The following is a 12,431-nucleotide window of genomic DNA, read 5'->3' on the forward strand; positions in this document are numbered from 1 at the left end:
CTAACCCTAACCCTAACCCTAACCCGAACCCGAACCCTAACCCGAACCCGAACCCTAACCCTAACCCCAAAGCCACTGGCTTTGGATCAGCATTGGATCAGTGTTTCAGCAACCTCACCCTACGCTTGTTTCCATATCCAGGACTCACTAACTGGTTAGCTAATTGTATGATAGATGTTGTTATTGCTATTGTTATTGCTATTGCTATTGTTATTGCTTGTTATTCATTCCGGTATGTCTGATTTGTCACCCGGTCCCGCGTTCATCATTGGTCCCTTTCTTGAATGACTTTATAGTGACTTTATAGTGACTTTTTCCCTGCCCATGTGTGTTCTTAGATAGATGTTGCCACAGAGATACAAACAGTTGCACTCTTTAGCATCCCTTGAATTCCTTGTGGCACTCGATAAATCTTATACAATGCACAAAGAGAGCTGTCTTGTAAACCTTAGGCTGTTTACTACTGGGCACCGAAGTCATAGCAACGCGATTCGGGTTTGGATTAAACAGATTCAGAGCCTGATAGCCCTAGAGAGGAATCCTAGGGTCATGTTACCTTGTTTAAAACTTTATGCATGATGCCTTTTTCTGTATGCCATTAAAGGGATAGTTCGCTCAAATTATAAAATCACATATTTGGTTCATTACTCTGAAAGTAAGAGTCTATGGACGAAGACAAGACTTCAATCAACCAAAAAACAATGGACTCCTTTCAAGGTAAGGAACCAAATGTGTGATTTTAGTGATTTAGGTGAACTATCCCTTCCAGTATGGTTTCCTTTCTTGGACCATTTGGTAGCCTAACTAAGAGTTAGACAGTTAGATAGCATGTCTGCTTTCAGCATCAGTCTGTGCTATTTATGGGACACAATTAAAGCTTCCATTTTGTCTTTTTTTAGTGTATTCCTGTGACTGAAAATAAGAGACAGTACACCTGAGGAGTTTATTGTTCCCCGCAATTAAATCTTGGGTGAATAATGCGTCTTGCCATAGAGATCCAGTATTTAGAATTATGCTGATTGGCCCAAGGGGGATGTTACAGTACATCATTCGTAGGTGACAGCATGTTTACTGCAGTCTTGGTCAGGATAACAATGGATTACTGTTTCTTACCTTGTCTAGATCTAATGGGTTGTGGTGCCAAGTTCTGCCTCACCCCAGTCCAGTCTGATACTGGACTGTGTTGAGTCATTGTGTCACAGGACGCCATGATAACTTAAGTGTCAAAGTTGTAAATACCGTCATGCCCCTGTCAACCAGAACAGGGGACTTCCTACTCTTTCCTCACCAAAGCTCACCACCAGCTTTTAGAAATATCTTGTTGGTTCGAATGACAATGCTGCATTCATTACTGTGAATCATAACAGCGAGAGAGAGAGAGAGAGAGAGAGAGAGAGAGAGAGAGAGAGAGAGAGAGAGAGAGAGAGAGAGAGAGAGAGAGAGAGAGAGAGAGAGAGAGAGAGAGATTGATTTGACAACAAAATCAAAGTCATCCAGCATTGCAGACTTTGCTGCAGGCTATTTTTGGGGTGATCAATGCACTAAAAGCTGATCACATCCCCCATTAGCCATATTTTACTCGAAAGGTCTCACATAAAGGCCAATACCTCCTACTAATACAGTGTTGTGCTATATAACGATTATTATGTCATACAGTCTGTGATATTTAATAAGGACTATGTGTGTCCATGTGTGCGTGTGCGTGCGTGTGTGTGTGCGTGTGTGCGTGCGTGTATATGTGTAACCACGCGGTGGAAGTGCTGCTGTGCTTCAGTGATGCTGTGTGAGGACAGGTCCAGAGAGCTGATGCAATGCAATTGTACACCTCTATCCCAGAGGAGCTGCTACTCCAAGCTCCACATTCTGCTGATGATTCTCAACCGCCCCCCGAACCCCCCCCCCCCCCCGTCACCTTCCCCCCAACCCCTACCCTCACCCCTACCCTCACCCCAACACCAATTAGTGCACATGATTACCTCAGCAAATATACCTCAGCAAAGAACTCAGCTGTTTTAGATCAAACACACTGGACGTCTTTGATCCACAGAACCACTGTAGGAAAGTGTGAGTTGATATCAGTACCACTTGTCTTCTCGTAATGAAAACACTTCAAATAGATTTCATGGAGATTTGCACATTGTTCAGGTTGTTTTGGTGAATTTACTAGGCTTTGGTGCTACCTTGACAGTATATCACTAGCAGATTTTTCCTAGTACAAACAGATGATTTGTTATGAGTAACCCAAACTGAACTCTGCGCCTGATCCCTTTATTACGCGAAGCTGGTGAAAAGGGAACACTCAGAAATCCGATGAACAACAGAAAAATAAAAAAAATAAAACATTCCATGGAACTCTGCCACGACCTAAGTGGTTTACGTGGGGTAACGGAGGTTCATTGTGATTCACCCCTCAGTAATAGAGGCCTGATGGTATTGACAATACTTATCAGTACTACCGTTAATGTGTTTTGTTCCTGTCAGATATGCCTCACCAAATCCACTCTTTGGTTTTGGCAAGAGTATTTTAGACACCCTGTTTTTCTACCACAGAACTGCATAAACTTTTACACGTGTTTGATACCGTTCCTCGTTCCGTTCTATGCATTATAATGAGCCCGTCCTCCGATTTCTACCTCCACCAGCCTCCCCTGGTCTCCGGGTCTCCTATTCCTCCAAACCCACCCTCCATGTCTGACTCTCCTCTTTCAACTCTTATTACTGTAGATTAGATAAGTAGATCTTTTTTTTCCTTTCTAACTCAAATTACACCTTTTGCCACACACACACACACCCACACCCACACACACACACCCACACCCACACACACACACACACACACACACACACACACACACATACACACACACACACACACCCACACACACACACACACACACACATACACACACACACACACACCCACACCCACACACACACACACACACACACACAAGCACACACACACAGACACACACACACACCCACATACACACGCACACACACACACACACAAGCACGCACACACACACACACACACACACACACACACCTAGGTATCTGAGCAATGGAGAAGAGAGCAGTCATTGTTGCCCCTGGTTTTTGTGCTGTGTGTTTGTAATTAAGATCATGCTGTCTCATACATGTAGGTCCTCACTAATGTAAAGCAGATGCCTGTTGACCACAGATACCTCCAAGTGTGAGCTCTCAGTGTCAAAGGGAATGGGATGTAGTAGTCAGTGGTTTCAATTAGATCGTAACCAATACCTCTTAAATTGATTGAGAGTTTAAACACTGGGATATGATTGCATAATGCTAATGGATTGCGCAAATAAAGAACAATTGAATAGATAATTATCCAAGGCATATCCACATTACTGACAGTATAATGAAGATGTATTGTTTTGGAAATGTAGGCATAAAATGTAGGCCAAGATAATCTTAATCTTTGCCTTTACCACACAAACTCTCGCTTGCTGAACAAACGAGTTTGAGACCTTTGCAAAGGTTACATTCCTCCACCCAATCATATTAAGAGATCCAATTAAGAGACAGAAGCAGACCAGGATGAATAACGGCTCACAAAGAAGCACAAGCTCTGGCTTTGAAGTTATTCTGGACAGAACCTCGGCAAAACGGCTTGATTCAGAGAGCGCTAATCTAATAGGCTGAGCGGAGGAGAGCTGCAGAGGACAGACTTTGTGGACTCCCTTTCCTAGGCTGTGGCCACACACTACATGTATATCATGTAGTAACCCTAACCCCTCTTAAAGGGATTTTTGCTGTGAGTTAGGAGGTTCATTCATAGTCTTGATGCAAGCTGAGTCATTACATGTCATGGTGATGATGCTGAGTCTCCGCCTTCACTTCCCTGTGTGGATCTTGAACAAAGGTAAAAGCAAAGAAAGAGGCCTAATGTGTGAGAGAGCATCCTCTCAGCGGAGAAATGCCGGCCCAGATATGGCCCACGTCTGTTTGTTACCAGTATCCGGATGTGGCCCAGGTACAATTTTGTGTGGTTGACCAGTACTGGGGAACAACGTTGTATCTGGGCCACAGCCACATGCCACATGGTCAAGGTCTGGCCTTTTCATGGCAACGATAAGGCACAGGAATGACAGCCAGAACCGGACCACTGGAAAGAGGGATGAAGGATGAGAGAAAGGGTTAGAGACTGACAGAGAGAAAACAAAGGACACACAGACAGAAAGAGTGGGTTAGGATCGTCAGCACAGAGAAGGTGATTGTGCGTTTGGCTGATGGTGTCAGAGGAATGCACAAAATGCAGACAGTGGGCAGTAATTGCTGTCCCTTTGTGATCAAATGTTAAATAACAAACCAACCAATTAAGTGAACGTACAGTATGAAATATCAGATATTTGATTAGATTTTTGTTCTATTAATTTTCAACCCGTAGTCATGGTTGGCATAGACGCAACCTGCACAGGTATGTTCACCAGAGCATCTTTCAAAAGAATGCTGGGGGAAAATTGTCTCTGTAGAAACAATGTCAACTTCCACCGTCCTCGTGGCTGATTCATGGGAAGCAGGGTCAGGGAAGTAGCCCAGGCTGTTCTGTGATGCCACAGACCCAGACCACAGGCGCTGGCACTGAGAACAGCTCTTTTGTTTCATCTCCCATGATTCTGAATCACCAGCCCGCATGTCCTTGTAGCCATGGTGACGGAACCAAAACAGCTTTCCACGGAGCTCTGAACTGTAGTAGGCCTGTTCTCGTCCTTCTGCCCTTCTTACCTGATAAGAGATGCGGAAAATTATACTTCAATTCATTTACTCTATTAGTTTGACATTTCCTGAATGAAGCTACCGCATAGGGTGGCATTAGAGAGGGTTGCCACAACACTACCAATCTTTCCGCCGTAGATTAAAAACCCATCTCTTCAGGCTACATCTTAACAATCCCTCCTAAAGACCTCTTCACCCTCTTCACTACCCCCCTGTACAAGTTTTTCTCCTGTTAAAAAAAATAAATAAAAAAAATCTTCTTCTAGCATTGTGACTGCCTGGCCCCTGGTCTGAGCATTAACTTTATCTTATGATGACTGATGTTCAGATGATTCACTTACTTAAACAAATGTATTTGCTGTAAATCGCTTTGGATAAAGGCGTCTGCTAAATGCCATGAATGTAAATGTAAATGTAATTATGTGATGCTTTGTTCTTAGCGTTACCAAGTCTCTGTGTCCATTGTTGAGATGCTCTAAGAGCTGTTCATTTACTGTCATTTAGACAAGTTTAAACTCCTGATGCACTTGGTTTGTGTAGGTGTACCGTGGGCGTTTATTTGTTTGCGTTTATCTGTGGTTTATGTGCTGTTTATCCTATTTGTGGGCGTACGAGCAGACATTGAGAGTGTGGCATGTGTAGTAGGTGGTGTGCCACAGAACAGCACAGCGATCTAGCTGCTGCTGACTCTGTTGTGAGTCTGAAAATTAGAGAGAAGAAAAGCTTTGTGTGCGAAAGACAGGCGGTAAATTGGAACTCCCAAGACTCCCTGGTGAGCTTGTGCATAAATAAGACATATTGAGTCTTTTGTGTGTGTGTGTGTGTGTGTGTGTGTGTGTGTGTGTGTGTGTGTGTGTGTGTGTGTGTGTGTGTGTGTGTGTGTGTGTGTGTGTGTGTGTGTGTGTGTGTGTGTGTGTGTGTGTGTGTGTGTGTGTGTGTGTTTAAGCTACCCATTCAGTAGAAGACTGAGTATTCAGTAGAACACTACTTGATGGACGAGTTGATGTAAGGCTTGCTTCGCCTGGCGCCATCTATCTTCTGTCATTGTCTCTGCGCTCACAGTACTCATTCCTCAGTGAAAAGGAAAAGAAAAAGGAGCTCATTCTGAGAAGAAACTCCTCCGAAGACTAAGGCCCATCCTTTCTTATGTGGTCTGACTCTAAGACAAAAACATCATTCCATTTGACTCACTGTAGTTGCAACATATCCATCAAAACAGTCTGATTTACAGACACAATCAAATCAGGACATTTGATAACCATGAGAGTGCAAAATGGAAAATTGGTAAGGCGAGGAACATAACATACAATGGGTCCTCAAACCTCCACTTACCAGTGTTATGCTTCGATCCAGAATAGTTTAGTGAAAAATTTGCGGTTTACTGAATAAGGGAAAATTGCCTTTTGCTTACATGGTTCCTCGTCCCTACATTCATTGGTGTGACTGCTAATTGTTTGTGAGTGTGTGTGTGTGTGTGTGTGTGTGTGTGTGTGTGTGTGTGTGTGTGTGTGTGTGTGTGTGTGTGTGTGTGTGTGTGTGTGTGTGTGTGTGTGTGAACAATTACAATGTTCCAAAGATGTTCCTGGCACATCTCTGAAGAAATGTAGCCAGCATTATTTGTAGTTAACGAACATATTAACTCATTCTTGCCGTTAAAGAATTCCTCTGTCTGAGTGGAAGGCAGAAGACAGAGTTTTACTACCTGATTAACTACTTCAACTGAATGGCTTTAGCTGTAGCCTACTGTAAGTGTTCTTCAGATGTTTCCCCTGTGGGTTTCCAGTAAATCAGCCTGAAAAAGCATGAAGTGTTTTGTCTTGAAAGGATTCCCTGAACCCTGAGTTGAACTAACAGAGAACAGTAAGGCAGCTGCTATTGTCCAAGTTTCTATGACGACTGAACGGAGCAATGGAAGTTGTCCAGGAAGGACAGAACTGCAGTGTTTACAAAAAGAGCTTTTTATGTCTGTTTTCGTGCTTAGTGTGTGCATGCATGGGTGCATGGGTGCGTGCGTGCGTGTGTGTGTGTGTATGTCTGTCTGGTTGGGGATTAAATGGAACTCTCTTGCTGAATAAGATAAATCGATTTAATTTGAGAAATGTCATTTTCATGATATTTATATACACAATAATGTCCTTGATAATCTGTCTATGAATAAATAGATTAGCGGCCTTTGTCCTTTCCTTGATATAAGATAAAATTGTGGTCCTCTGTGGCTCAGTTGGTAAAGCATAGCGCTAACAACGCTTAGGTGGTGGGTTTGATATACTGACGTGTGCACTCACTGCAATGTAAGTCACTTTGGATAAAAGCGTCAGCTAAATGGCATATATTATGATAGATAAACAATGGCTTCCCTCAGAACCAACGCCTCAGGTGTCAGATGCACATGCTTTACTATGCCTGGGTGACAGCAGCAGATGACACTCATCCACACCAGGGGAGGCTCGTGGATGTAGAAATCTGAGGACGGGGTCATTGTAATGACTGGAACAGAATAAAGAATGGCATCACAATACATTTTCTTCAGAGAAAACTAGAGCTGTTATTGTGATGCAGTGCATCTTCTTAACCAAAGTCCTCCCTACCACCCTGTTAGATTCCATTCCATTAACTACAATGAGCCTGTCCTCATTGTAATTCATGGAATTTCTACCTCCACCAGCCTCCACTGATCCACACTCTCCCCTCGAATGCTTGACCTCACAGTACGCCTGATTCTCTCCTTTCTTATCTCCACTCCAATGTGATTACAAAATAATGTTATATATGTACTATATTTTTGTTCTGAACTAAAACAAATTGTTGCAATTTTGTTGTTGTTGTCCGAACCCTACTGTTTATGGGGCCAAGGACCCAAATTAACAGTTGGCATTTTCTACCCCTTCAGTTTTCTAGTGATTAGATTTAGAGTTTACTGCCTGGCAGATACTGGTGGAGGTAGAAATCGGAGGACGACCTCATTGTACTGCATGGAATGGAATAAGGAATGGTATCAAGCACGTGTGAAAGTTTATGCAGTTCTGTGGTAGAAAAACAGGGTGTCTAAAATACTCTTGCCAAAACCAAAGAGTGGATTTGGTGAGGCATATCTGACAGGAACAAAACACATTAACGGTAGTACTGATAAGTACTGTCAATACCATCAGGCCTCTATTACTGAGGGGTGAATCACAATGAACCTCCGTTACCCCACGTAAACCACTTAGGTCGTGGCAGAGTTCCATGGAATGTTTTATTTTTTTTATTTTTATGTTGTTCATCGGATTTCTGTTTGTTTGATACCATTCCTCATTCCGTTCCATGCATTACAATGAGCTTGTCCTCTGATTTCTACCTCCACCAGCCTCCACTGGTACTGTAGGCTGGGGACAAACAAGGCTGTCATAGATAAAGTCTTCATGCACACATCAGTACTGTAACAGTCCTCAAGGTCCTCCACAGATGCTTTTGGACTCGTGGAGGCAAACATGCCAATTTAGACAGAAGTTAACACAACAGGACTATTCATGGACTATCTGTTTTAACAATTGGTTTCTTGTAATGTGAAGTTATTTAATTATGTTTCCGATCCAGAAAACAGTGTTTGCATTATGCTCAGACGGAGAGATGACTCACAGCTCAAACTTTCTGTAATATTATTAGTACAGTATTGGTGGAGGCTGGTGGAGGTAGAAATCGGAGGACGGGCTCATTGTAATGCATGGTAGGAATGAGGAACGGTATCAATCACGCATGTTTGATACTATTCCTCATTCCATTCCATGCGTTACAATACCCTGTCCTCCAATTTCTACCTCCACCAGCCTCCCCTGTGCAATATGCATATCCCTAAAAACCTCAGAGGCACAGACAGTTCTACACAGCAGTTAATACCAGGAGATACAGTATGGTGTTGTGATTGAAATGTCAACATGATCTTTTCCAACTCTGCTTTATGGAACATCACAGCTCAGCCAGAGCAGAGTTGATAGCCACCCCGTTTGGCCCTAGTCATGCCTCTGAAATGCTGACTTCCACTGCAAAACTGAATGGAGTTAACAGGGCAGAAGTGGGCTTAAAGTAACGGCTTAGAGGCTTTATCAATGGACCTAGGGAGACAGACAGTGTTCGGCACCATGGGCCTGCACGTTATTCCATGCCCCGTCAACCTGCTCCCTGTTCTGTTATGAAACATAGCAATCTCTCGACTAACCTCTAACATGGTTTACATAAATGTACCTCTTCCACTAAGTACCGTAGCATTAAATAATCATTTTTCCCCCCCAAAAAGTTAAGAAAATAAATAAAAATCATAAAATAAAACCAGCTTTTATGCTTTTCATCAATGCATACTGTATAAGTACTGTAATATACTGCATAACAGTGAGTCTGCTGTATTCCTATTGCACCTGTCGCCACCTTGTGGTACCATAGGGAGATGACAGGTGCACTTTTTTGAGGAGTCAGTAAAAGGGGATTTTTCCAATATCACGTCCTAATAGCGTTGACAGATAAACATAAGGTAGCCTACGTATCACTAGCGTGTGTGAGCTTGTCTGTCCATCATGGAAGAACATAATTTGTCGTGTGAGGTTGTGTGTAATCAAGGCCTCCTGGTAGGTCGGTGATATGTAGCCTAATCCAATATGAATAGTACCCATTTACTAATTCAAATGAAGAGATGATTCAAAGATAGCTGAAAATGTATATGTATATATCTTTATGCCATTTTTAATGATCTTTAAATTAAACTGCTGTAGTTTTGATTCAATATGCAATTCATCAGAAAAAAAGACAATCAAAATGTAAGACATATTTTATTACATTCAAACCAAGCCAAAATACAATTTATATATTATTTGTTAACAAAAGCTGCCTTTTAAAGCACAACATTTTGATATTCATTTCATAGACTGTCGTGTTTGTGGTAGGACATGATGATTTCAAAATGTTTTTTTTTTAATACATACTGTATGACCATAATTTTGTGAAGAACTGAGAGATTATTCTCAATGAAGTTTCATACTGTATTTACAATTCCCACTGTACACCATCATTAATAAGACAAATGCTGGAACAATGGACTGCCTATTCCACCTTGTAGTATAATGAATTGAAAGTAGACCATTATTCGACAACCAATGATCAATAAATGTGGTTAATGTTAAATGACCAAAGTGCAATTTAATTCACTGTACGGTACATCTTCACAAAATGTGTGCATTGTGTTATTCAATGTCTTTTTGTTGTTATAAAAATAGGTTTGCTATGAGTTGAGAGACAAACATAACAGGATATATCTTAGCATACTGTACAAAAGAGGCACAACTCTCTTCAATCGCCAAACAGGCCCGGAAGATCATCAAAGACTGCAGCCGACCCAGCCACGCCCTGTTCCCTCCATTACCGTCTGGAAAGCGGAAGCGAAGCATCCGGTCTCGGACCAACAGGTTCCGAGACAGCTTGTACCTCCAGCTATAATACTTTTGAACTGGTACCCCCAGGACTTCCTGCTGCTCACCTGCACTAGAGACAATCTGCAATCACCCCTACACACACACACACACACACACACACACACACACGCACACTTACGCCCACTTCCATCGTTGCTGCTATATTTATACTATTTATGTGTATATATTCCACCATTCCAAGGCTACACTTATTGTTTGACACTATTACTATTGACTGTACAGTGTGTATTTTCCTATTTTCCCTTTGTTCCTATCCTTGTATTTCACTGCACTGAGAGGTAGCTTCTTATAAGCACGTCATTGTATTATTTACAGCTATATCCTGTGTATACAATAAATAAGCTTTGATTTGATTAGATTAGATTAGATTTGACAGAAGAAAATGAGGTGATCAGCAAACAATACAGTACAGTACAAAACAAATAAACACAAAATATATATAATTTCCACACACGTTTAAAAATATGTATAAAAAATAAATAAATAAATTTAAAAAAACTGCTCCTACACCTGTATATAGTAGGGACAACGTCATATAAATTGTTACCATCATATCGCTGTCTATATAAAACCTTTTTCCTATTGTTATATCAAGTATGTTCAGCTAAAAATAGTTAATAGTGGAACCTGTTGTATTTACGGGGCATTACAGTATGGGACAGTACTGTCCACACCGCACATGTAGAGACTCCAGGGAGTCTTGAGCTTGCATCGCTGCTCTCGCTGCTATATTCTGAGACCTGGGGGGCTGTGCCACGACCGCGGACGCCCCCTCTGGGTGCACTTTTGCGTCCGGCATATTGAACTCCACGGAAGCAAACGAGGAGAGGCTGCCATTTTTTTTTGCCCACGTTTTGGAGGTGTCAATACCGGGCGACACCTCCAGGTCCCGTTTCACTGTGACGCCACCCCTTGCCTTGTGGCTGTGGACACTGAGGTCGTCTTGAAACGGGTCTGAGTCACTGCAGTGTGGCATGTTATAGTAGCTACACTTGGGAGGCTTGGCCAGCTCCTCGAGTTCTGACGAAGATATTGCTGCGAGGGGGTTGTGTTGGGTTGCAAAGTAGTCGTTGGGGCGCGAGTCCACACTGTTATTGTCTTGGCCCGTGTCGGCTGACGTCGAATCTACATTCCCATACATCCCAATGGGAACCGGGGGGGATTTACGGATCAGGTGGTTCTCCTTGAGAAGCCATCTGCCTCGATCTATCAGGACCCCGTCGTTTGAGTCGGTCTCTGTGTAATAAGCGCTGGGACGTGCAAGCTTCTGGTCTCCTTTCAATGAGCTAGTCGCGCTGACATATGACCGGTCCTCTCCTGAGGCTTTACTCCCTGAGTCAAACGAGGCATAGCTCCCCCCACTTTTTGATCCAGGACGTTGTAACAGTTTCAGGGGTGTTGTCTTCCCTGTTGAGCTTTCCCTGTTAGCCTTATCAGCGATGCGCTGCATATGTCTACGGGCAGCTGGGTGGCTCTCCGAGTCATCCTCTCCGCTCTCTGTCAAAAGGTCCACAGATACCTGTGTCTTGTATCCGCCGCTCTCCGAAGTTTCAGGCCTGTAGTCAGACAGGTCCGACGTGTTGGGGCTGGGAAGTCGCTTCTGGCCATATTGACTGTCCTCTCTGCTTTTGGGAGTGAACATTTGTTTTTGTTTTATTTCGTTCATTGGTTTGACCTGGGCTGCATCTGACTCGAGCCTCACATGGCCCTGAGAGTCGTAGGTGAATATAAGCGAGGAGGATAACAGGGCAGAGTTCACAAAGTCAAGTAGCTCCTGGGATATCTCCACTGGGTGGGGCTGACTACCGCTGTGTTCTTTATCCCCATCCTCCTCCTCCTCCTCCTCCTCTCCCTCATCCATTTTAAGCTCATTTGCTGGGTCTGAACCTTGACCCTTAGACGAGTCATGCTCACATAAATCTTTGGTTCCAGGTGAAGAGTAGTTTGACATTGCATCTACCTCATATTCATCATTCATTTTAAGGTCATTTTCGGTGTCTGTGCCTTGACCCTTGCTTGAGTCACCCCTACATAGATCTTTCACCATAGGTGAAGAGTGCTTTGACCCTGACTCTTCCTCCTCATGTCCTGTTTCCCTAGTCTCTGTGTCTACTCCCTCAATGTTATCCTCCTCTTCCTCACAGGTACCCTGTTCTTCTATGTAGCAGGTTTCTTCTAACATCATTGTGCTGTCACTCACTTTTGCAATACTTTGGTCATCTTCACTCT

At 43.0% G+C, this 12,431-nt stretch overlaps 1 protein-coding gene across 1 annotated transcript in view; it reads right to left on the reverse strand.

The window, feature by feature from the left end:
- Positions 1-10,848: 10,848 nt before the first annotated feature.
- LOC310819190 (uncharacterized protein) overlaps positions 10,849-12,431 on the reverse strand; it is a gene marked incomplete at both ends in the record, with an annotated part of 8,149 nt that continues 6,566 nt past the window's right edge. The window contains one exon of the mRNA XM_083690434.1: positions 10,849-12,429. Coding sequence (XP_083546560.1) covers positions 10,849-12,429 — 1,581 coding nt within the window. The remainder of the gene's footprint in view (positions 12,430-12,431) is intronic.

The sequence above is a fragment of the Argentina silus genome (genome assembly GCF_951799395.1).
Source record: "Argentina silus genome assembly, chromosome: 18".
Lineage (NCBI taxonomy): Eukaryota > Metazoa > Chordata > Actinopteri > Argentiniformes > Argentinidae > Argentina > Argentina silus.